We start from the raw sequence: 23903 nt of genomic DNA, 5'->3' as shown, positions 1-23903 counted from the left end.
CGATTAGGTCCTTGTCACGCGGCTCTTTTCCAAGCCCTTAATTTGCTTGCTTATGTTGGTGTTCGTTCAGACCTGCCTGCTTGGGTTATGATTTGCAATTATCTCTGCTGGTGTGATATTGACTGTTATCCTAGTTCATGGACACTGTTCTTTGATTGTTATGCTAACTTTAGATCAACATCCGATCGTCCTTCGACCATATGCAAACGGTGAATTAGACTGAGAATCGGCGTTTTAAATCCTGAAGTCCTTTCTGACATATGTCAAGGAACGGGCCAAATTATTGAGCACGTCGATCAACGCATCTATTTATAGTATGTTGCGCATATCTCCCGCCGGCTCGATTTCTGTCCAAAATGGCCATCGGGACTGAAAATGAGAACTCAAACGACAAAGGTTGAGCTTACCCGAATAGCTGCCGGTGACGCACCAACGTGAACGGAAAATTGTTCCATTCGGGGTAACCCATGTTTGTGTCATAACGTCCCAATAGCTGATATCCTTCCGAGTAAGGTAGATTTTGCGAGTCTGAGTTACTCCATCGCAAATGGGGATAGCAACAAAGCCGCGGAGGAGCTTTGTTGGGTTTCCAGTTTGCTTGGGCATTTGGAGATGGAGTTGTGCGATTTCAGTTCCGTCGTATGGTCCTTCGTTTCAAATTGTCACTTCACCATTCATTGCTACATCGTACAGCGCCATGTCTCCACCTGGTGCATTCCTAACATAATCAATTGGGGCTTCCAGAGCGGTGGTTAGTCCACGGTGCTTGAAAACATCGAGATCCGTGTACGTGAATGTCGAGTAGGATAGGCCATGGCCGAATGCAAAGCGAGGCTTCGTGTTGTTCTTTTCGAAGCCTCGGGAGTCAACTGGTACACCCTCCGTGCAGTGGTTCTGAGGGTATGGCTGTGGCTCCGCGACAATTTCCGACTGGGCATAGTCACTGGGGTTCTTCACGATTGTGTAGACCAGTCTGCCAGAGGGGTTCACTTCGCCGTAGAGAATGTCAACAAGAACAGGGCTGGGCTTTGCCACCAAGGTTGGCCCAGACAACAGATGTCACGTTGGGGTGGTCGATCCATTTCTGAGTCTCTATTAATGTGCCTGCAAAAGACATGGGATCATTTTCGATGTACTTACCTCCATGTCGACTAGGCCGACGGATCGAACAACCACAATTGTGCTGTCGCAGTTTTCCGTGATAGTATTGATCAGAGAATCGCCTTCATGCGTCAGAGTTACGTTTCGATTGAGGCCTTCAACTGAGAATGAAGCAACCACGGGGATGCATACTGTGCCACGCTTGGCGAATATCAAATTGGCGCTTAAAGACCAATCCAAAGGTGTAAGGTCCCGATTTGCTCGAGCTTGGATTGCGTTTCAAGGGTCAATCAAACGAGGATCTGTATACTCTCATCAATTTTTTGATCAAAAAGGGGGAAGGGTAGGAAGAGCTCAAAATGTTGAGCCTGAGCCTGAGCCTGAGCCTTCAGCCAGTTTCAGCCAGTGTTCCTTGGTCAATACCGATGGAAAAAGAATCGTCGGTATGACCGTTCACGGTGTTCCATTCCGAAGCCAAAACTTATTCCCGTATCCATATTAATTGGGTCCGTACCATAAGGATTAGGCTCAGCCGCTCGTCCAAAGAGAGCGATGGTAGTAGATTTCTTCAAAGGCAGTCCACATTCTAATTAGTGTGTGTTTTTTTTTTTTTTTTTTTTTTTTGAAAGAACAGTTCCCGATGTTGCAAACTCACGGGCCAATGTTCTATGCCGCTGGCGCTGCTTATCAACAATGGCCTTGCGTATATCATCGACAAGGTTTGATATCAGGGTAGTCGCGATCTTGGCCCAGCAAGAAACAAAGTGTCATGATTCTGGTGGCGGCATCATTTAGTCGCCACTCCAGCATGGATCCATTGTTCACAGCCAAGGCGAGATTGGCGCCGTAAAAGCCCAGTCTACGTCGTCAACAGCAACACCAGGCAAATTATGGTCCCTGTCGGCCATAAACGCGTCAATTCCAGCCTTGAGACCAGACCAGTCCGTCTGAGTATAGCCCGGGAAGGAGGGCCAGATGAGTTTTGAGCACATCATTGAGCAGGTGAGCATTCTAACAGGCCTGGGAGTTGTTGGCATAAGGGTAAATGCTCATCACGCAGGAGGCATCAGCCCGTGCAGCTTCAGCATAGAGTCCCACTTCAAGCTCATGCAGAGTCTTATAATCAATGTTGCTGGAGTAGGAAGTTCGATTAAACTGCTGGCCATAATAGCCGAGGTATTGTTTGGGAACGGCTTGCACTCTAGCAGCCTGATGTCCAATGAGAGTCTCATAGCCAGCAAAGCCAATCAAGAAAGGGTCGTTGCCAAATGCCCCGAAGCCTTCTCTTCCGTTGTCAGCTGAGAGACAAACCGTTTTGCTTTCACAATAGCAATATCCCATCCACCAATTCCTGTGGCAGTGGGGCTGGGGTAAGAGTAAGGAGAGTCAGGTTCACGGGGGTAGAAAGTATCGGGTTCAACGCTCTTTGAGTCTCCTGGTGCCGCACCTGTTGAAGCAAGCCAGAGTACTGGAACACTCCAGAAGGACACCATGATCTGAGTCTGAAAAAGCCAAAATATAAATGAATATGCCGCTGTCTTCGCTTCCGGGATAATCATAGTTCCTAAATAGGGTTATTCTATATGGGGAAGTTGGCTCATCGTTCGCCAATCGCCGAGCAATGCATTTACACCCCAGAGTTTGCATCTTTGGTCTATGGGTAGAGAAAGCGGAGTACATTATATGACCGGCTGTCGCATTTCCATTTCAGTAGTGACAAGTATGACGTCCATAATGTGAAAACAGAAGCTTTGAATGAGCGCATGTTGTTGGCCTGAGATCTCGGGGGTGTCGGGCATCTCCGCTTATGGCCGAAACTCCACATGAGTGGATAATTCCATAATGCACATTGCTCCGAAATCGCTATGTCTATGGATTTAGAGATATCTTGACAGGTGCAACTTGACATTAATGCGAAATGTGCAGGTGAAGATATCTCGGGGGAGTTTCGGCAGCTCACGTGGACTCGACCCCCACCAGGACGTCATCAGAAAACCACATGGGCAACATCTTCAATTCTTCCTACTTATATCCTTTCCCTGATTCCACTTTCAAACTTGTAATTAGCACCTCAACCTGCACATTGAAAACGAAGTATCGGAAATGACCAACAAAATCCTTCGTGTTGGTGTGATCGGGTAGGAAAGAACCACTAGAACTAGCACCTTAAAGACTAACGTTGTCCAGATGCGGCGAAATCACCCAAGTTGCCCATATTCCAACTCTTGGATTCCTTTCAGACTACTTCCAGATCACCTACCTCTGTGATGTCTCTGAAAATGCCCTCCAGCACTGTAAAAACAAGGTCATTGGAGGCCCACCCAAGACTACTTGCAAAGCCGAAGAGCTCTGTGCTAGTCCCGACGTGGACATTGTGATGATTGCCAACAGCGATGCTTTCCATGTCCCCCATGCCCTGTTGGGCCTGAAGAATCACAAAATTGTCTTCATTGAAAAGCCCATGGCTTTGTCGTTGAAAGATGCTGATGAGATCATTCAGATTGAGAAGCAATCATCTGGAAGGGTCATGGTCGGGTACATGAGGCGTTACGCTGCTGGATTCCTCGACGCAATCAGGGAAATTGGAAGCCTTGACCAGATTCAATATGCTCGCGTGCGCGACGTTGTTGGTCCCAACTCCTCGTTTGTTGGCCAGTCGGGCACATTTCCCAAGGTCTTCTCCGACTACAAATCTGAAGACTCCAAGGATTTAGCCTCTAGAACAGACCAGTTCCTTGAACAGGCCTTGACGAAGGAGCTTGGTATTCCTGTTGGTCCTGATACTGCCACTCAATGGAGACATCTGGGCAGTCTTGGCTCGCATGATCTTAGTGCTATGAGAGAGGCTCTTGGCATGCCGACGGGAGTCCTTGGTGCTTCTTTGTGCACCGCTCAGGGACCTCAATTCTGGAGGTAAGTACTCTTTGCAATCGCCTCGTAATTAAGTCTAACATTTTCATCCAGTGCTCTCTTCCAATATCCCTCTTTTGCTGTATCATATGAGTCAGGTATTGACGACGTGCCCCGTTTCGACGCATCTATCGAGGTCTTTGGTAATCAGAAGACCGTGAAGGTGTGCTTCGATTCTCCTTATGTTAAAGGATTGCCAACCACCATGCACATCCGTGAGAAGCTTGAAGATGGATCCTTCCGGGAAACTATGACTAGAAAGACTTATGAAGATGCCTACACTTTAGAGATGAAGGAGCTCTATGAGTTTGCAGTCAACGGCAAGCCTGCTAAAACCACTTCCGAGGATGCTAAGAAGGACTTGGAAGTGTTTGGCATGATCATGAAGGCGGGATTAGAAGGACAAGCTAGACTGGGCCTCAAAAATTAGTGAACTTATCATAGTCGATGTGAACTTTTTTGTCTTCATGCTGAATATTGTCTTAGGTTATCAGACAAAATAGATAATATAGAAAACAAGGAGTTACGAGCAATAACTATTCACGTTTGTCCGGCAATCAAACTGCGTCTGCTCTAGTCTTATTATCACACAAGCTATATATACTCCCTAGTGTCAGACTTTTAATAGGTCAGTGGATCAGAGGATAGGCGTCCTTACTTCAAATAGGTATCCCGAGGTGGTCTAGAATGGAACGCGGAATTTGGAGCAAGTCAGCATGAATATTTTCAACCGGCTCCGGGACACACGCGAAATGAGGACGGTTCATGTAAAGCTTATTTAGTCTTTCGATCGGCATATCATCGACGTTGCAACTGGAGTACTATCTACATGGAGCTAATACCCAGTCCAACCATTGTGAACTGTACAATATAAATCACCCATCATTGGCTGGCTATTATCCAAGAGACCCGGCGTATAGATTAAGAAGGATTATGCGATAAAAGATATCTATTGAATCCACAAGCGCTCAACAGACTTGCTTGCCTCTTTGCGCGGTCTTCCTGAGGGTGATGTCGTGCTAAGATGTGAGTACCTTGAAGTGGATGAGGAAAATCTACCAACACCTTACAACAGGCGAAATCAGATTGATATGCATATCCATTCTCATTAAGTACAGCTGATTGGTCTTCTCTAATTACAGTCTTCCATTCCCAGATCAGATCCTTGGAAGGCAAAATGCGAACAAAATAGCCCAAACTAGGACCGATAGGCAAAAGATGTGACTGGAAATAGGAGAAGAGATCAGAAGGGGGGAGGAAAGTAAAAAGAATCACATCAAAGGAATGGTCTGCTCATGAAAAAGAAAACGAGCATTGATAGGGCCGAAAAAAAAAACGCCATTTTCAGATACAAGCTGTCCATTGCCGAGGAATTCGCATCGCAAAACAACGTAAAATTAATGGGCTTCTGGGAAGTGCCGGTGGGCGGTAACACATAGATGGGTGTTTTGAGCCGCTTCGGATCGCAGGCAGCACGGTCGCTTGTTGATGTAGCATATTCCGGGTACGGCGATAAAGACAATAGATCACGAACTATAGACACCAAGAGTCGAGCCTGATGCCTTTCGGATATCACAACTCCGGTAAAAAATCCGGGGAACAATAATGACAGTCTCGTAAAGCAAAGAGGAAAGAACATAGGTCGCTAATACTGAGGAGAGAGAAGAGAGGGATGCGTAATTCAATGGGATAGGCGGTTTAGCGATCGGGGTTCGTCACCTGTGGAATAGTAAGCATTTGATTTGCAGGAAGCGAAGAATCAACGGAAGTATATACCTGCAGAATGCGACGAGAGAAGTCGTGGTCGTCATCGATGCTTCCATTGCTTTGGCGGCGCTGCGCCATGTAGTCGCCATCGAATCGAGAGTCGGACATCGAGGGCGGGTTGGAGTCGCGGCCGTAGCCACCAGTGGTACCACCACCGAAAGCAGCGTTGGTCTTGTTCTGCTTGGAGCGCCAGAAGAAGAAGGCGGCACCACAGAGAGCGGCGAATCCAACGACACCAATCACGACTCCAGCTGCGATGGCAGCAGTGTTATGACTGCTCTTGGTCTTGGCCTCAACAGAGGCGCTTGCGCTGCTCTCTTTGGAGGACACCACTTCCGTTGTCTGCTGAGGAACCGTGGACGAAACAGCGGTACTGGCAGCATCAGCGCCGGTTTGTGTACTTGTCGATTCGCTGCTGCTAGTGGTAGTGGTTGACTTGGATTCGGAGTAGGTTGGGACATCGTCTTCATAGTTGGTGGTGTAGATTGAGTAGTAGTCGCTGCCACCGCCTATTCCGTGGGTTAGTAAATCAAGTGCGAAAGGTGAAGTGATGTCACATACACATATCTGAAGGCCAACCAGTGCATGCCTTGTTGCACTTGCTGCTGTCCACCTTGTCGCTGTCGGGTGGTAGTGTGTCGCCACACATACAGGTCGAACCGCCTGTTAGAGCAAATGCGGCGCTGTTGGCGGCGTAACACTTGTTCAGACACCAACCAGAACTTTGATAGGTGTAATCTTTAGAGGAACCATATCCAGGAGCGGAGGAGTAGCAACCGACAAGCTTGCCGTCAGCTGAGCCACGAGGAACAACCTTGAAGCCACTTTGAGCTACTGAGCTGGCCGCAAAGAGGGCAGTCGAGAGCACGAGGGTGCTCTGTATGTTGAAAAGCATGATGAGACGGAAATGGAAGAAGTGAGGTCGAGTATCGGAAGGTGGAAAGTAAACACCGCTGGACGCAGTCGCAGGGGTGAGGGAAGAACTGGGGACGGCCTGCGTAACCCTAAAGAACTTCTGTTTGGAGAGTCGTTTGTCAAATTATCCACCACGTTTGCTCTCGTGTCGGTCAGATGCTGAGTATCTGACAAAAACAAGTCGAGTGAAGACAAAGGACGCTCGGAAAAAAGGAAGGGAAGTGACGGTTTCGCGTGGTGGGTTGAGAAGTTCACCCCCTATTCAGGTGAGAGTGAGCGACCGTAAAAATCGAAGCGGTTCGGCTGAGAACCGAGAGTAAACGAGTGATAAATTCGAGTCGAAAACGAATGTGTGTGAAGGGAAAGAAGGAAAGAAAGTGGTGATGGATCCCTTGGGAAAGGGACAAGGGGTCTGTGTTCCCCAGAGAAGGTATGAGGTACCTGTAATACGGGGGAAACGCCCTAGTGGGCTCGAGTATCGAGTACATCCAACTCAGACGCTACACGGGGGTCTTTGTTTGTTGTATTGTTCAGTACCGTGTACCCCAGCCGTGGACCAATCAGGAGCATTGATTTTGCTTGGTCATCAGGCACCCGCGCAGGCTAACCAGGGGATCTGTTGATCTATTCCCGTATTGGGAAGACACGGGCCGGGATGGAGCCTTGGGCATGCCGCTAGTCCCTTTTGAGTGCCAAGTGACGATGGTGAGACTGTCCTTGATACTGTAAGATCAGCATTGCCACAGTCCCTTGATGTTCTTTACTCTCTAAGTACACACACATGTAGACTCGGCTAAGTGGCCATGGCCTTGGCCGTGGGGTTAACAACTCATTCGCCCCATATGATCGTTTGCGAGCCGAAATTGGCAGCAAATTACAGGGAGATTAGTTTCAGCGGAGCCGTGAATTCGTGACAGACGCTAACACGCTAACACCTGAACAGCCAAACCCTGCATAGCTCAACATTGTATCGGATCTAACTTTGTGTGCACCTTCGAACAGAGATCACATTTTCTTTGCCTCATTTCCATGGGTATTCAGCGGCCGCTCCCGGGTGGATCCGAGATGTTTTTTTTTCCTGGTCCCTGTAACGCACAATTTACCCACGTACAATTTACCCACGTCCACGCAATTCACTGAATTTTGAGAGATCTACATCCAACCTTAGGGCTTGTATTGATCCCTTTGCGTGTACATGTACAAGGACTTATCCCCCTTGACTCGGGGGTTATTCACACGTTAATGGCTCCGAAACATCCGATCTGTACACTATCTGCAGAGCTACTGTATATCACTCGGTAGAATCCGGCTCGAAAAGTCGTTATGTATCGGCTGTACCTTGCAGATCCAATCCCTGGCATTGAGCTGAGCCGTTTGTGTTCCCCAATTACCTTGTACATGTTTTCTGAATCAGATGAAACTTAAAGTAGCGCACACCACACTGAAGGGAATACCCTTAAAACAACACACACCACACCTTTTACTAGAACCTAGAAATAATTCATACAATGCAATCACTTGACTTTGTCTAGTGACCTCTTCTAGTTCATTCCACTCAAGCCACAAAACTCCAATACTCCATACAAAGTGAGACATATTGCCAATCATCTGCCAGGACCCGAGATCCGAACGTTGAGTAGGACCAAGTAACCGGGCCTTTAAAAAGGCCCGAATACTCCGTACAATCACCATGAGCCGTACCGTACATGATACAAGCAAATTGAAAACCACACTCAGGCTTAAACATAAATATAACCATAAATACAAGCATATGAAAATGTCTAGACCTGCCACACATATATTTCCAATCCTGTGGCGTCCGCTAGACCAGCTGAATTCCCCACCTGCCACAACAAAACAGGCACCCCTTACCGGGGCATGGCAACAACAGAGTGGAAATCAGAATTCGAACAAAACACGGAAAACACTCTATCTCGAACCAATCACTCCGTACATCTATTTGTATTGGGCTGTATGCAAACACCAGTTCGATGTGTGTGAACTGTGAGGAGTACTATCAAAGTGAAACTTGCGTGGTCTAGAACCTCTAGAACTCGATTTGACCCACGATGTGTAGACCCTGCAGAAAGATCCGAGTCTGGCCAGATTTTCGGGGACACATTGGCTGCTATTATTATCGATGCGGAAAATTCTGATCTGTGCTGTGACTCTATATTCTAGACTCGGTTGATTTTGTGAGTTATCGGAATACCTATACGTTACGCTTGTAAACTTCGCCTTCGATGTAGTATTTATTGTATGAGTAAACTATGGTTAGTAAGGAATCAGTGACTTGGTTCATTTCGGGAGATAGTTCTAGTATCCTTTGGCTTGCAATGGTATACGGTATCTCCCGCGATATACATCAACACCAGCACTGATATATATAGCACCGCCTACGACAACCATACGCCCCGAAAAAGAAACTATATGATCAACCCGAATGCGCCGAATAGCCTGAAATATGAGAATGTCTCACGCATAGCTCCACTAATTCAGAGCCATTTTCAACCCCATTTTCTTCATGTTCCCGGAAACATCGGATATATACTTGCCAAAGCCTTGCCGTATCTACCGACTGAATCAACACCGCTTTCAAGACTATTGTTTAGCATAGAAAGAACCTTCTTCGTTGGATTTTTAGATGAGCGGCTTGAGTCACTACATGAATAGCCCACACTTCGACGGTCACACCGATGACAACCATGAAGGCTTGAGGATTTCAGGGCTTTCGACGGGTGTTTTTTTTGTCAGTGTGATCGCTAGCTTGAAACAAAATATCGAAAGCTCTCTGTGCGGAGTGGGTTAAGGAACCAGACTTCTTCTGGTGAGTCCTGTATTTCTAGACTCTGTGGTCGCCAGATTGTGCATTGGCGGGTGTAATTGGCTGCCCACACCTATGTATCGACGTACATGTAGTGCTACACCAGAGAACTATGCCAATATTGCGTGTGGTCATGCGGCTGCTCAGGTGGTTATATAAGGTTGATGGAAGACCCATGGTCCGATTGACATGTAGCCCCAAAGCTTTGGAACCTAAGAGCAACGATTATCACCGAGAGTGAAACGTCCAACTTGGAGGTTATGCCTCCTATCCGACAATATTAGTCGTACTTCACTAGTGTCTACGTAAAGCCATGCTACAAGTCCACAGTCAATGCATGCAATCGAATCAGATTAATCATCCTCATTTAAGTGTATCGAGATTATGCTATAGCCTGCTTCAAGCGACAGCCCCGATTATTTATTTTCATTTAGCTGTCCAAGTTGAAGGGGACAACAGTTTCCGGCATCGCTTGCCAAGAGTATATGCCGGGCTAAGGTGATATTGACCTTATGGCTTGGGGATATGTATGGACTTGCTGACCATCAAGCATCCGTGCAAGACGAACATGAGCACAACGGGGTGGAACTCAAAAATGGTGCCTTCGGCGAAAAGACCAAGAGGGATGTTCTCGTGTGTCCAGCTTTGGGAGACCCAGTAGGCCATGAGAGAGGCGATTGAGAGAGTCGTGGGGATAGGAGTGCCTTCGAAGTACTTGGACTTGCCGCTCTTGTCCTTGGGCAGAACGGCAACAGTGACGTTGAATCGAGCCAGGCGGGTCAGGCCACAGAGAACGAAGAATGTGAGGAAGACGTGATCAAGCGAGGTGCGGATGCCGAGGGCGAAAGCGGCAGCAGCGGGAGCGAGGCCAAAGGAGATCTATTGAAAGAAAAAAGTTAGTCGGATTGCGATTCGCGTCTGTCTGGGTTCATTTACCAGGTCCGCTAGAGAGTCAAGCTCTTGCCCCATGAGAGACGACTTTTTGCGCCAACGGGCAATCTTTCCGTCCATGAAGTCAAAGAACAGACCGAAAGGCATGAAAGCGAGAGCAGCCCAGATAGCACCATAATCAGTTGGGTCACCGAGGCAGTAGCGCATGGAAGAGAAGACCGACATCACTGCTCAACATGTTAGTCGCTGATTGTCAAATTGTTGGGAAAGACGAGCTTGCCTCCACAGAAGCCTAGGGAAATTAGTTAGCGATCTGATTTATTAAAACCCTCCGACCAACATAGGATATCTTACCATTCATCTCAGTAACCAGATCGGCAAGATGCAGAGCCCTGTTGAGCATTAGCTTGAGTTGAGAACGAGGGGGCAAAAGGTTGGCGGAACTGACTTGATCATGCTGAAATGACCTTGTTCGGAGGAGAGGAGCATTTTTTGCTTCTCCTGGCCTGTAAGATGTAAGCTGTATGGCCTCTATAGGATCGAACTGAGCTTCAACGCACCTCCGTCACCTGAAGGTGGGACACTGTTGGAATCGCTAGATGCCATGGTCGACGTCCGGCGAGACATGCTCAAGTGGATAAAATAATAGTATGGAATGTACGGCAGATGGAATATTTGCTGTAATATGAGGCCTGAGAGGTAAGACTGAGGGGTAAGAGGGAATAAAATTGGCGTCAATCCTGCTTCGAGTGTTGACAGACGCACAGATTCGCAGAGCGGTCAACGTCATTCCTGACTTGCAGAAAGCGGAGGCGGTGCAGCTGCGCCACATAGTACCAGCCACACAGGTCTTCAATCGACATTGATGAATTATAGAATTATAGTCTTAGGCCACTGAACTTGAAAAATAACCAAAATATTTTTTGACTGGTGATATTCTACAGCCTGCAGCCAGTGAAGCAGCAAATTGCGCAGGATGCACAAGGAAATGTTTCCTGAAAAAGCTCCCGATTCCCCCAAACGCCGTAAGAAGACAGTACATAGGATCACGGACTCTCTACCCGCGACCACGGAAGCCACCACCACGGGGACCGCCACGGCCACGAGAGAAGCCGCCGCCGCCACCACGGCCACCGAAACCACCACCACCACCGCGGGAGAAGCCACCACGGCCACCACGGGGAGCACCACCGCGACCACCGCGGGAGAAACCACCACCACGGCCACCGCCGAAGCCACCGCGACCACCACCACGGGCACCACCACGGGCACCACCGGCGCGCTTGACCTTGGGTCCAGGGGGAGCCTTGGGCTTGGGAAGGAACCTAATTGCAAGGTTAGTCAAGAGTGCGAGGTATTTTAAACCAAGGTAGAACGTACTTCTCAAGAGGAAGGAGCTTGTCGCCTCCGATGTAGACCTTGTCACCGGGCTTGAAAGATGTTGCGACGATACCCTCCTGGGGCTTGACGGTGAAGTACACCTGGTTGATGGGGCCGAGGACCTCGTCGACCTTGCCGATGGGAGTCTATGGAGACCAGTTAGATTTATGTTTTGCCCACTGGATTGATTGTTCGGTATTGATTGTTCGGTGGGATTGTGGCGTACCTTGTTCTCGAGGTAGATCGGGGCGTTGAAGTAGGGGATCTTGGGGTTGATCGACTCGCAGACCATCTCACCCTCACAGGAGTGCATCACGGATCCCATCTCTATCGGACAATTAGCGACATAATTTCAATGTTGTAGCATCAGAATTATTTACCCAGGACCTGAGCTGGGGGGCCGAACGATGGCTGGAAACCTCCGCGACCTGGAACAAAAAAATTTCGTTAGCTCCTTTTGATCTTTTGAATCACATATGATTGTGATAATTGCTCACCACCACGGCTGCCGAAACCTCCCCGGTTGGCACCGGAAGCACTACCACGACCACGGAAAGACATTTTGTGGTGTTATTGGGGGACTGTCGGCTTGTACTAGCTGGTGAAGTTTTCGCTTGGTGGAAACTTGAAGCGGTAAGTCGCTAAGGGCAGTACCCACACGTGACTTATGACTCACCGCCCTCACGAATAGTCATTTTCCCCTCCAATGCGGAGCACCTAACGATCACCTTGATTTTTTTGTTCATAGTTCAATTATCCTGTGACCTGATCAGAGGGTTTCCAAAATGGCCTCCGAAGCCCCCAAGGATATTCCCGTGCGGCCTGCCGCCGAGGCGAAGTCCTCGGAAGCCGCTGCCCCGCCAAAAGATGCGAAGAAGCAGGCCCCGAGCCCCGATGTTCTCCCAGAGGTCATGATCGAGCGCAACAAGCTCTTCGAGGAACTCTGGCAACAATACCTCGAAGAGACCAAGAACCGTCCCCACCCCGAAATCGCCGTTTCCCTCGACATTGGTGACGGCAACCCCTCTTCGGTCCCCGCCAAAGCCTTCGAGACCACTCCTGGATCATTCTTGCGCGATGTTCCCAAGGATATCGCCGCCGAAATTGTTATTTGCAAGGTTGATGGAGAGTTGTGGGACTTGAACCGCCCTCTGGAGAAGGACTGCAAAGTTCTGCTTGTTCCTTTCAGCAACCCCGAGGCTCGTGAGGTCTTCTGGCACTCTAGTGCTCACTGTCTGGGCGAGGCTTGTGAATGTGAATACGGTTGTCTTCTTTCCCACGGTCCCCCCACCCCCCAGGGTTTCTTCTATGATATGGCTATGCCCGATGGGTACGTTTATTCCGGTTCTTCACAATTGCGCCAATGCTAATGGTACCGGAATGCAGACGCGTTGTTCGCGAGAGCGACTGGAAGTCGCTTGACACCAAGGCCTCTCGCATCTTCAAGGAGAAGCAGAGTTTTGACCGCTTGGAAGTTTCCAAGGAAAACCTCAAGAAGATGTTCGCATACAGCAAATACAAGCTGCACTATATTGACAAGCTCGTCACTGGCGAGAGCAGCACCGTCTACCGTTGCGGAACCCTTGTCGATCTCTGCCGCGGTCCTCACATTCAGAACACTGGCAAGATCAAGACCTTCAAGATCATGCAGGTAAGCGTGGCCCGATGAGTCAGTTTGATGAACGTTCTTTACTGATCATCCTTTAGAACTCATCTGCCTACTTCCTTGGTGACCAGACCAACGATTCTCTGCAGCGAATCCGCGGTGTTGCTTTCCCTGATAAGAAGGGAATGGCCGAACACCTGAAATTCTTGGAAGAGGCTGAGCGACGTAATCACTTGCGAATTGGAAAGGAGCAAGAGCTCTTCTTTTTCGATGATGTGTCTCCCGGCTGTCCTTTCCTTCTTCCCAACGGAACCAAGATCTTCAATCAAATCCAGTCCCTTCTGCGAACTGAGTACCGCAAGCGCGGCTACCAGGAGGTCCAGACTCCCAACATGTATGATATTAGCCTCTGGAAGACCTCTGGTCACTGGGCTCACTACCAGAATGACATGTTCGCCATTGCGAAGCGTACTCAGGCCCCGAGTACTCAGGCTTTGAGTACTCAGACCCCCAGTACTCATTCTTCCTGCGCTTCTTCCTGCGCTCAGGCTCTGGAGGCTTCTGTTACCTCGGCGCTGAAGCCCATGAACTGTCCCGCGCACTTTATTCTCTTCGGCCACCGTGAACGTAGTTACCGTGAGCTGCCTATGCGCATTGCAGACTTTGGCGTGTAAGTTTGCTCTTCTTCGTCCTTTTCATCCCTTGCACAGCTAACAAAACACAGTGTACGTTTGGTCCCAATCTCTTGACATTTTTCAAATCTTCGCTAACCGAAAAAAAAAGCTCCATAGGGATGAGGCGTCTGGGGCCCTGAGCGGATTAACGCGTGTGAGAAAGTTCCAACAAGATGATGGTGTGTAAAACCCTTTTAATTGCGTCGAAAACTTGGCTAATTATCGAGTATCTAGCTCATATTGTGAGTCTACCCCTGTGATCGAGTTTTCGAGGCCTCGAATATTCTTGAGGACTCGAGAATTTTTAGGACGACAGCCATGTATAAGTGAGACTAACCAGTTCAATTTTCCTCGCAGATCTGCGCTGCCGACCAAATCCTGTCAGAGGTGGAAGGTCTTTTCCAAATGTTGCAGTCAATCTATGGTCTATTTGGGTTTTCATTCAAGCTGAAGCTGTCCACCCGCCCCGAGAAGTATATGGGTGCATTGGAGACGTGGAACCACGCTGAGGACCAGCTCAAGAAGGCTTTGACCAAGTTCAAGGGTAATGATTGGATCATTGACGAGGGTGATGGAGCCTTTTATGGACCCAAGATTGATATCACGATTTCCGACGCCCTCAAGCGTGAGTTCCAATGCGCCACCATCCAACTCGATTACCAGGCCCCTATCAACTTCAAGCTGGAGTACATGACCAACGAGAGTGGCCAAGCCGCCACGGAAACCCCCAAGGAGGGTGAGGCTCAGGCTGAGAACAAGAACGAGCCCGGTCCCGGCCGTGCCCGCCCCGTTGTTATTCACCGCGCCATCATCGGCAGTTTCGAGCGTTTCCTGGGTATCCTGACTGAGCACTTCGGCGGCAAGTGGCCCTTCTGGATCAGTCCTCGCCAGATCCTGATCGTTCCCGTCATGCCCGCCGTGAACGACTACGTCGAGGAACTGCAGGAGATCCTGCGCGGTGACAAGCTGAATGTGGACATTGACATTAGCGGTAACACCATGCAGAAGAAGATCCGTACTGGCCAGCTTGCTCAGTACAACTTCATCTTCGTTGTTGGCGCTTCCGAGAAGGAATCCCGCACCGTAAGTTTTTCTTTGTTGCCAGAGCCATATATATACTAATTACTTAGATCAACGTCCGCAACCGTGATGACCCGGCAACCCAGAAGCTGGGTGCCATGGTGCCTCTCGAGGAGGCTCGTGCCAAGCTCAAGGCTCTGCGCAAGGAGCGCAGGCTGGAGAACATGCTGTAAGGGAAGACAAAAGCATTGACGATGTGGATGCAGAATCAGATTTTATGAAAAATGGCATGAATTGGCATGAGCTCTAAGCATTCCGAGGCCAGAACTGTATACGGGAATGATAATATTGTCTGGCAGAACGGGGTTGGACATAGCGGCAATACAAGACTGCCGCAGTATATTGTAGAGCATTCGCATGTTTAGAGCAGAGAAAATACAAGTTCAAGACATCCTAAGGATCACCCACTACGGCACGCTGATGCGGCCTTTAGCTCGAAATGGATGTTGCCAGTGATAAATGGAAAAGAGAGAAAAAACCACTACAAATGTACAGTATGAATACGCACTACGTATGATTTTCCTAGTCTTGAGATTATATCAGCTCGAGAAATGTCTGATACTCAAGCTCCTGATAATCCATGGCAGGGTATTGAATCTTGTATAGTATTAGCTATATGACGTGGCTTGCTTCCGCCCTTTACTCACCCTGCGCCGTCTTAGACGGCGCATCTTATATAGTTATGGGAAGCATCTTTATCCACCCACCCTCTTCGATGTGCCCTGTTTTAATTGGGTGATTGCCTGTTGCTAGGACTATTTAGTCTGCTTCCTCCTATAGAGAATTCATCATCTTTGGAGATCCTTCTTTTTGTCTTTCTGTCACATATCTTTCACGCTGCGGTGTTAGATGGACTCCCTTGGGTAATTTGCTAGCCCTACAAGGCTATCCGCGCATCACCCGCAGGCAACCGTCTGCTAGCCAAGATACGTCAGCCCTTGGATCCCATCGACCACGGCCTTTATGCATCGCCTTTTCCTGTTCCTCCATCAAAAGATGTGCCCGACGTTGCGTCACGTCTTTTCTTATCACAAGCTATAGTCAATACTATGCTCACTCCTTCTCTCACTCCGTTTTTCCTTCTACTTTCACTACTCATCTCACATTCTGAACGTAGGTATCGGCCAGGAAACATGCAGCAACAAGATTTGCGTCAAATTTTGGCCGGAGGACTTGAAATTCTGCCACCAGTACTTTCTTGAGATAGTGAAAATCGATCTGGAAACTGCCATGACTTCCCATCGGCTCCTCCAAATCGGCCTCGCTAGGCTCCGAGGTAACGACTGTCTCCCCCGTTATAGTGAGGGAATCAAAGCGCATTCTGTATCGCGCTATCCTAGACTGACAGCTTGGCGGAGCAAGAGCTACGTAAACCAGATCCGAAGCTTTGCACCACTACAGAGGAAACTAGGTGCAAAGGAAGTTGTCGAAAGTCTCCGAGAAGTCGGTATTTTCCTGGCCTGGGCAAATTGGGCCTTTGACCTCTCCCATGTGAGAGACTGGCTGCAGGACGAGGGTTTCGACAATGCACTACTCGAGGATGAAAACGCTTGCTTGCTTCTTAAAGACTTCTGCGCTAATATACCGATGGTGCTTGGTGAAAAGCGCTGGCGAGGGGCACATTCCCTTTGGCACTACCTGTGCTCTTCCTACTACTCTTTGGAGACGGTCCGGAACTGACTGGGCGTAACCACCATGCATTGGATGGACGCCCAGCAATTGGCCCTGGTTGCTCACCTATTTGTCGATCCCTGCAAGCCTCTTGACCAGCGTATCGTCTGGCAGAATCCGGAAAGGGAGCCAAGTATCTGGGATCCGGCATTGAGGGCGCGAAAATGGGCCCGTGGGTGAGACAGTTTACACTGGAAGAGTCCTTTCTCCCTCCGAATAAGTAGGCCACGCTCTCGTGAACTGGGTTTCCATGAATTCTTCAGGTTTCAGACGGAGATTTCACTACGCTGGATAATACTAAGTTTTTTTTTTTTTGGTATTTTTTTGGTATACTGTGCGCTCCCATACTGCAATAATAGTCCTAAGTTATTTCACTCCCCCCTATTGATAAGATTCGCTCAAGGCACTCGAGAATGAGCAACTTGAAGATGAAATAGACAAGCCATGTAAAGGCACGACTCGTCCGAGGGGTTTATACTCCGCCGAAGACTTCATAGCACTGTGAACAGACCTGTGATCCATGTCGTAGAGAAAAGATTAGGTAGATCTGAGACATGCTAAAAAAAACACCCACCCCAAAACCACGCAAAACCCTGGAAAAGTATGTCAACAGCAGAAACAAGACATATCAGAACAAGAAATAGGGATTGACGGTCCCACGCCTCCACAAAGGGTAGTTTCAGCCACTTCCACTCTTTGGACGTCGACACTATCAAGTTTCATACTTCTTTGATAGAAACAGTCAAAAGGAATTGACAACAAGTGACTTATTTTTCAGCACTGAATCGACCTGTGGTCTTTCAACGGTCACCGATTCACACTTATACAGTCGAGTCTCTTTGTTAGCGCGTCGGATCACCCGCGGGGACTGCGGGGCTCTGCCCATCACACTTCTCAGCTCCCTTTTCTCTTTCTCATCTTCACCCTCTTCTCTCGTTTCTTCTTTACATTTCTCGTTCCGATCCCTTCTATTCCACTTCCATCGCCATGGCTGATCTACAAGGTCGCAAGGTCTTCAAGGTTTTCAACCAGGACTTTATCGTGAACGAACAATACAATGTGACGAAGGAGCTCGGCCAGGGCGCCTACGGTATCGTGTGGTAGGTCTTGATTCCGGCGGATGATACTTGTTGGATACATACTGACAGTATGATGAAGCGCGGCCACCAACATTCAGACCGGCGAAGGTGTCGCCGTCAAGAAGGTGACCAATGTCTTCAGCAAGAAGATCTTGGCCAAGCGCGCCCTGAGAGAGATCAAGCTGCTCCAGCACTTCCGTGGCCACCGCAACGTATGTCGTACTTCGTCCCCTATCGAGTTCCCCATCGAGTCTCCCATCAAGTCCCCCATCGAGTCCCCCATCGAGTCCCCCCATCGACTTCCCCGCTAACCTGGCCAGATCACATGCCTCTACGATATGGACATTCCCCGACCGGACAACTTCAACGAGACATATCTGTATGAAGGTACGTGATTTTCAACCTCTGTTTTGACAGCTGGACTGACAATCTGCAGAGCTGATGGAATGTGACTTGGCTGCTATTATCCGGTCTGGTCAGCCTTTGACCGATGCCCACTTCCAGTCCTTCATCTACCAGATCCTTTGCGGTCTCAAGTATATCCACTCGGCTAACGTGCTGCATCGTGATTTGAAGCCCGGTAACCTGTTGGTCAATGCAGACTGCGAGCTTAAGATCTGTGACTTTGGTCTGGCCCGTGGTTTCTCAATCGACCCGGAGGAGAACGCAGGCTACATGACCGAGTACGTCGCAACAAGATGGTACCGTGCTCCAGAGATCATGCTGAGCTTCCAGAGCTACACCAAGGCTAGTACGTAGCAAAAGCCCCACTAAATTGCCACCCCCAGATAACGCTAACGCATCTACCCAGTTGACGTATGGTCCGTCGGCTGTATCCTCGCTGAGCTCCTCGGCGGCCGACCCTTCTTCAAGGGCCGCGACTACGTCGACCAGCTGAACCAGATTCTCCACTACCTGGGCACACCCAACGAAGAGACCCTTGCCCGGATCGGCTCACCCCGCGCCCAGGAATACGTGCGCAACCTGCCCTTCATGCCCAAGGTCCCCTTCAAGCAGCTCTTCCCCCAAGCCAACCCAGACGCTCTGGACCTCCTGGACCGCATGCTCGCGTTCGACCCATCATCCCGTATTTCCGTCGAGGAAGCCCTCGAGCACCCCTACCTACACATCTGGCACGACGCCTCGGACGAGCCCAACTGCCCAACAACCTTCGACTTCCACTTCGAAGTTGTCGACGAGGTCCAGGAGATGCGCCAGATGATCCTCGACGAGGTCGTCCGCTTCCGCGCCACCGTGCGCCAGCAATCGCAGGCTCACGCCGCCCAGCAGCAGCAGATCGCCCAGCAGACTAACGTCCCTATTCCGGATCATCAGCAGGGATCCTGGAAGACCGAGGACCCCAGGCCGCAGGAGGCTACCGCTGGCGGTGGTTACAACCCTAATGACCTGGAGTCATCGCTGCAGCGCGGCATGGATGTGCACCACTGATTTAGGTTGGACTTGACGTTCATGTTGAGAGTCCGTTCTCTTCTTGATGGTTGTTCGGCGATCTTGTCTTGTGTCTTACCCTGCATGTTGATCTAATATTAGCCAAGAGATACCTCAGAGAAAAATGACTGGGATGATTTGCATGTTGTTCTTTTTTCTCAAGCTTCAATTCCATTTCTTCTTTTTTTTGTTTCTCCTATCTATGTGTCTATGTGTCTATGTGTGGTTTTGGTTGGTGCTTCGTCTTTGATTCATTTATACAATGCGGGATGGTTTCTTGATTTGGCGTATGATTTCTTTTCCTGGATCTCAAGCCTAGCCAGGTAGTTTGTTGTTAGAGATTGTTTACAGCAAACATTCAGTGCAAATGAATCAAGCAGGTAAAAGAGAGAGAGAGAGAGAGAGAGAGAGAGAGAGATAATAAGCAACATAATGCACCAAGTCAAAGATGAAAATCATTAACTCATATCATGCTATGAACCCAAGTAAATAAAGATATATAACCCCCCAAGATGACGCTAAAGTAACAAAGATACCAACTAAACCAATCATCCAAGCCTACTTTAACATTCAAATATCCAGAAATCCTAATAATAATACCCTCTCCACCAGACAGCCATACAAGCAGCAACGACAAGATCAAGCATCTTAATCCCCTCATCCTCAATAACCAACTTCCCAAGCTTAGCACTTTTCCCACGCAAACCACCACCAGCATTCTCCCTCGCAAGCGAAAGATCCAAACGATCCTCATCAGAATCGTAATCCAACTCCTGCCCAGAACTCGCGCTCGTACTGCGATTGTGTCGGGATTGAGCTTGGTAATTGGAGCCTGGACCGGAGTGGGGTGGGTGGCCGTGTGGGTTTGCGTAGAAGTGGCTTTGGCGGGCAAAGCGTTGGGCACGGAGGGATGTGCGGCGGAGGAGGGCGCCTGGGTTGAAGGGTTGTTTGAGGTCTGTTGGGGTGTTTGTGTTTGTGTTGATGTTGGAGGGAGAATTGTACTGGGAGGATTGGAAGGAGGGTGTTGAGCCTGGGCCTGAGTGGGCGCGCGGACGGGAGTAGCTGTTTGGGTTTAGGAGGTTTGAGAAGGAGGAGGGGCGTTTGGGGGTGTTGGTGGAATCGGGGTTTTGGTAGTTGGGCTGGGGGAGTCCGTCTGGGCCCATGCTTGAAGCTGGGGTTTGTACGTCGTTGGTATCGTAGCGGGGGAAAGATGGACTCTGTTGGCTTTGCGAGAAGGGCGAGACATGGTTTGGGTGTGGTTTGTGGTTGGCGTGGTGGGCGTGCGAGTGTAGGTTGGCTGCTTGGAATGGGGTGTTGAAGCGCAGCTCGGCCACTGTCACTGCCGGTGGTGCTTCGGCTTCGCCGTTTGGTTGGACTGCGCCGGGGGGATGGGGGATCATGTGTTTGCATTTTAGACTGCGGCCGTTGACGCTGCTTGAGAAGGTGCAAGTGCCGTTCCAGGGCGAGGTGAAGACATAGTAGCCGCTTTTCAGCTTTGATTGGCTTTCTGGGATGTGACCGTTGCTGCAATCCGGGGGAGCCGAATCGTCAAAAGGCTTTGAAACGCAAAGCTGACGCTGGAATTTGCGGGGCCCGGTTTGCTGTTGGTCTCTTGGTTGTTCAGTGCTTAGGGCTTGGGGAATCGCAGAATTAGATAGACGACCTAGACCTGGAGGTAGATTCCCAGCCAGGCTGGACAATGAAAGTGGTTCATTGGAACCTGCGAATCGGTTGTATCCCGGTGTAGAAATCTCAATATCAACGGAATTGCGGTCCATTCGTGGAGTCGAGATAGTCGCAACATTCCATTGCGTGCCAGACGTGGGATCTCGCCGAATAAGCGTAATATGGAAGCCCGCATTGCTAGACGGCGGTCTCCAAGCGTTCTTCGACCTTGAAGGTGATTGCCCAGGGCTCCTATTCGGAGATCCTGATCCGGTGCGGTCATGCGATGAACGAGGCCTCAATTGCGGCCTAGGAGAGTCAAGACTATGACGGCCAGCCGACAACGCCCCATATCTTTCTTTCCACTGCTCCAATCCCTTGTTTTGTAGGTGACCCGCAAACGCGCTCCATCTACTCGACCGTTTATACGGGTCCTCACCCGCCGGGGAATCTGTCCACGACTCTTCACCCGGCGGGAGAGGAGGTAACGGTCGTCGCTGGACACCGCTTTTGACACCAGAGTCTGCCGGATGCCCCTCAGGCCCACCAAAACCTGGCTGTGCAAGAGCAATGGGAGTCCCAGCGAACGAAACATTCTCCGCCGAGATTTGCGGGACGAAGATCGGCCGTGGGGGCAAAGCTGGCGCAGCGGGTTCCTGTGGCAGTGCTGGGAGTTCATGGATGGAATCGGATGGGCCTGTTCCCCCTCCGCCTACAGGCTTGCGGCGAACATTGTTCAGTCGAGCGAATTCGCGCTGCGCCGGGTCGTCGCCTGCTGCTTCGAGGCGTTCTCTACGGAACTGGGCTTCCTCTTCGCGCTCTTGTTCCACTTCCTGTAGGAGGGTGTCGTCATCGGGTGTTGCGACATGGAGGTAGTAGAGCGAGGCGTTTATAGCCTCAGCTGAGACGCTGGATTTCGTTGGTGGTTTGAGAGGCGAGAGGAATATATCTGTAGGCAGCAGTTAGCTTATCTTCCTTTGGAGCTCGATAAGCTAGGTGATTAAAGATAGAAAGACAGAGAAAGCTGAGAGAGACTGTAGAAATTGGACTGTAGCATTGACATACCCTTGCTCCCTGGTACGCGCACAATGTAGAGCGACAGTGGGTCGTGTTTCTCGTGAGTGGGATTGCGTGGATAGGCGGGGGGATTCGATGCGATCGCGGTGACGGAAGATAGTGAGCGCGCCTCGACAGGGCCTTGAGGAACGGTAGTCATAGCGGACTAGGCCGCGATCTACCCCCGATATGTGCAGAAGAAAGGTTGAAGTTGAGTTGAGGTAAACAATGGGTCTCGGTAGTGAGCGGAGCCCGGGGCTTTCGGGTCTATTTCTGTAGCCTGAAGCTGGGGCACAAAGGGATGCAAGGGCAATGCTGCCTGCCTATCGTGGCGCAATACGTGGCCTGCGTTTGATTACGTCGATATACGCGCCTGAAGGCTGTTGGGTAATATGTTGGTAATATCTTCATTGCTACACAAGTAAAGTAGTCTGAGAAAAGGAAAAGTAAGGAATGCAGTGAGGGAATATGAGGGTGTACAAAAGAACTCCAAGCTGTGACGCCGACAGGCCCAATCCAATATGAGAAAATAACCAAGACCCCGTGTATATATTAGACGACAGTCTCAGACCGTTCGCCTTCCGCAATGATAGGTACGCCCAATCCGCGATCTGGGCTTTGTAGCACGAGCTGCTCATGACGTCGTGCTCGAAGGAAGTCACTGACTGCGCGGATCAAGATGAACCAGCCAACAATCATTAGAATATATGAGATCCATTCGCTGGTTGTAATGCCCGATATCGCGCCACTGCCATCGCCGCTAGAGCTCTCACCAACCGAGTTCGGGTCGAAGCTGTGGCTGTTGGGATCAGGCGGAGCAACGTATGAATCAGTGCCTCCGCCATCGGAGCCTGAACCGTCACTGCCGCCCTTCATGTAGAAACCGTATTGAACAAGAGTAAGACCGAGACCCGCTCGGCTGCCATTCTTTGCGGCATGGGTGGTATGCAAGAGATAGGTAAGCAGGAAGCCAACAAGCTGGAACGACATTGAAATCATGGCGTTCCACACGAATGAGAAGACAGATCCAACGGGCAATCCGTCCACGTAAACTTCATCGGACGAAATGCCAGGAGCCACAATTGTGGTCTCCCAGTACGGGGGAGTCGCATCAGCCGCAGCTTCTTCGTAAGACTATAACCAATATAAGTAACTTGATCATCTCAAGAATGACAGATTATGAATCGTCAACATACAGGAGGGAGATCCTCGTTCTTCTCACCCCGCTCGGGCTTGGCTGCAAGGTTGGCAAAGACACCATCATTAGAGGGAGCGATCTGCCTCTGTCCACCAGAAGACGGAGCGGTAAAAGTCGGCAGTGTCGTAGGCTGCCTCAAAAGTCCAGTACGAGCCTGTTCCTGTGGATCACTTCTTGGATCCGATGAAGACGCAGAAGCGCCTTGTCCGTTATCAGCCGAGCGGAAATCGGGGTCCGCACGCATTAAGCGCTGCCTGTCATCAGGTTCATGGTCATCATCAGACTCATCCTCGTCGCCAAAGGCATCAGCAAGTGTCTGATCGTCATCATTATTTAACGGATCGTTGTGTAATAAGCGCCTGGACGATGGTGACGAAGATCGGGACCGGGAACGGAATGAGGGAGGCGGAGATGCATCGGAACGCGCAGGGTTCAGCGGATAGGAGTGCGGTCCTTCCTCTTCATCATGAGCGTTCACCTGCAGGATTCAAGGTCAGTATCGTGTCGAGGAGTCACATCCGGGGGAGGGCGGTTCCGGGGTGACAGATGAGATCAGCGGAGGGGGCTGCGTACCCGTGAATAGCGCTGCGAGCTCATGGCGAGCTGAGCGGGAAGAGACCGTAGAATAGAACAAAAA

At 49.9% G+C, this 23903-nt stretch overlaps 11 protein-coding genes across 11 annotated transcripts; 3 read left to right on the top strand and 8 right to left on the bottom strand.

Moving 5' to 3' along the window:
- Positions 1-305: 305 nt before the first annotated feature.
- On the bottom strand, positions 306-606 carry N7508_010727 (glycoside hydrolase family 3 protein; the record flags this gene model as incomplete). The annotated part of the gene is made up of 2 exons (XM_058468787.1): positions 306-369; positions 431-606. The coding sequence occupies 2 exons, from the start codon at positions 604-606 to the stop codon at positions 306-308; spliced, it is 240 nt and encodes a 79-aa protein (XP_058316633.1).
- Positions 607-654: 48 nt separating this feature from the next.
- N7508_010726 (glycoside hydrolase family 3 protein) lies at positions 655-1291 on the bottom strand (the record flags this gene model as incomplete). Its single annotated transcript, XM_058468786.1, has 3 exons — positions 655-1026; positions 1141-1223; positions 1279-1291. The coding sequence occupies 3 exons, from the start codon at positions 1289-1291 to the stop codon at positions 655-657; spliced, it is 468 nt and encodes a 155-aa protein (XP_058316632.1).
- Positions 1292-2112: 821 nt separating this feature from the next.
- On the bottom strand, positions 2113-2594 carry N7508_010725 (glycoside hydrolase family 3 protein; the record flags this gene model as incomplete). The annotated part of the gene is made up of 2 exons (XM_058468785.1): positions 2113-2386; positions 2413-2594. 2 exons carry the CDS (start codon positions 2592-2594, stop codon positions 2113-2115), a joined length of 456 nt encoding a protein of 151 aa, XP_058316631.1.
- A 610-nt stretch (positions 2595-3204) lies between these two features.
- On the top strand, positions 3205-4441 carry N7508_010724 (Gfo/Idh/MocA family protein; the record flags this gene model as incomplete). Its single annotated transcript, XM_058468784.1, has 3 exons — positions 3205-3239; positions 3289-4014; positions 4066-4441. 3 exons carry the CDS (start codon positions 3205-3207, stop codon positions 4439-4441), a joined length of 1137 nt encoding a protein of 378 aa, XP_058316630.1.
- Positions 4442-5709: 1268 nt separating this feature from the next.
- On the bottom strand, positions 5710-6673 carry N7508_010723 (WSC domain-containing protein; the record flags this gene model as incomplete). Its single annotated transcript, XM_058468783.1, has 2 exons — positions 5710-6287; positions 6340-6673. 2 exons carry the CDS (start codon positions 6671-6673, stop codon positions 5710-5712), a joined length of 912 nt encoding a protein of 303 aa, XP_058316629.1.
- Positions 6674-10027: 3354 nt separating this feature from the next.
- On the bottom strand, positions 10028-11035 carry N7508_010722 (CDP-diacylglycerol-serine O-phosphatidyltransferase; the record flags this gene model as incomplete). The annotated part of the gene is made up of 5 exons (XM_058468782.1): positions 10028-10396; positions 10454-10635; positions 10745-10800; positions 10857-10914; positions 10969-11035. The coding sequence occupies 5 exons, from the start codon at positions 11033-11035 to the stop codon at positions 10028-10030; spliced, it is 732 nt and encodes a 243-aa protein (XP_058316628.1).
- Positions 11036-11465: 430 nt separating this feature from the next.
- Positions 11466-12349, bottom strand: N7508_010721 (H/ACA ribonucleoprotein complex subunit GAR1/NAF1; the record flags this gene model as incomplete). The annotated part of the gene is made up of 5 exons (XM_058468781.1): positions 11466-11733; positions 11789-11934; positions 12015-12115; positions 12169-12216; positions 12286-12349. 5 exons carry the CDS (start codon positions 12347-12349, stop codon positions 11466-11468), a joined length of 627 nt encoding a protein of 208 aa, XP_058316627.1.
- Positions 12350-12573: 224 nt separating this feature from the next.
- On the top strand, positions 12574-15321 carry N7508_010720 (threonine--tRNA ligase THS1; the record flags this gene model as incomplete). Its single annotated transcript, XM_058468780.1, has 7 exons — positions 12574-13118; positions 13175-13439; positions 13496-14030; positions 14119-14251; positions 14303-14310; positions 14409-15151; positions 15199-15321. 7 exons carry the CDS (start codon positions 12574-12576, stop codon positions 15319-15321), a joined length of 2352 nt encoding a protein of 783 aa, XP_058316626.1.
- Positions 15322-17801: 2480 nt separating this feature from the next.
- mpkA (mitogen-activated serine/threonine-protein kinase SLT2) lies at positions 17802-19347 on the top strand (the record flags this gene model as incomplete). Its single annotated transcript, XM_058468779.1, has 5 exons — positions 17802-17919; positions 17978-18110; positions 18219-18285; positions 18335-18649; positions 18710-19347. Exons 1-5 carry the CDS (start codon positions 17807-17809, stop codon positions 19345-19347), a joined length of 1266 nt encoding a protein of 421 aa, XP_058316625.1. The 5' UTR covers positions 17802-17806.
- Positions 19348-19934: 587 nt separating this feature from the next.
- Positions 19935-22228, bottom strand: N7508_010718 (uncharacterized protein; the record flags this gene model as incomplete). Its single annotated transcript, XM_058468778.1, has 2 exons — positions 19935-21961; positions 22078-22228. 2 exons carry the CDS (start codon positions 22226-22228, stop codon positions 19935-19937), a joined length of 2178 nt encoding a protein of 725 aa, XP_058316624.1.
- Positions 22229-22620: 392 nt separating this feature from the next.
- Positions 22621-23863, bottom strand: N7508_010717 (metal homeostatis BSD2 family protein; the record flags this gene model as incomplete). Its single annotated transcript, XM_058468777.1, has 3 exons — positions 22621-23202; positions 23265-23744; positions 23840-23863. 3 exons carry the CDS (start codon positions 23861-23863, stop codon positions 22621-22623), a joined length of 1086 nt encoding a protein of 361 aa, XP_058316623.1.
- Between the last annotated feature and the right edge of the window lie 40 nt (positions 23864-23903).

Source organism: Penicillium antarcticum, assembly GCF_028974205.1.
Source record: "Penicillium antarcticum strain IBT 31339 chromosome Unknown utg000009l_segment0_segment0, whole genome shotgun sequence".
NCBI lineage: Eukaryota > Fungi > Ascomycota > Eurotiomycetes > Eurotiales > Aspergillaceae > Penicillium > Penicillium antarcticum.
Note: the sequence above shows the minus strand (reverse complement) of the source record. Positions and strands in the feature narration are given on the sequence as shown.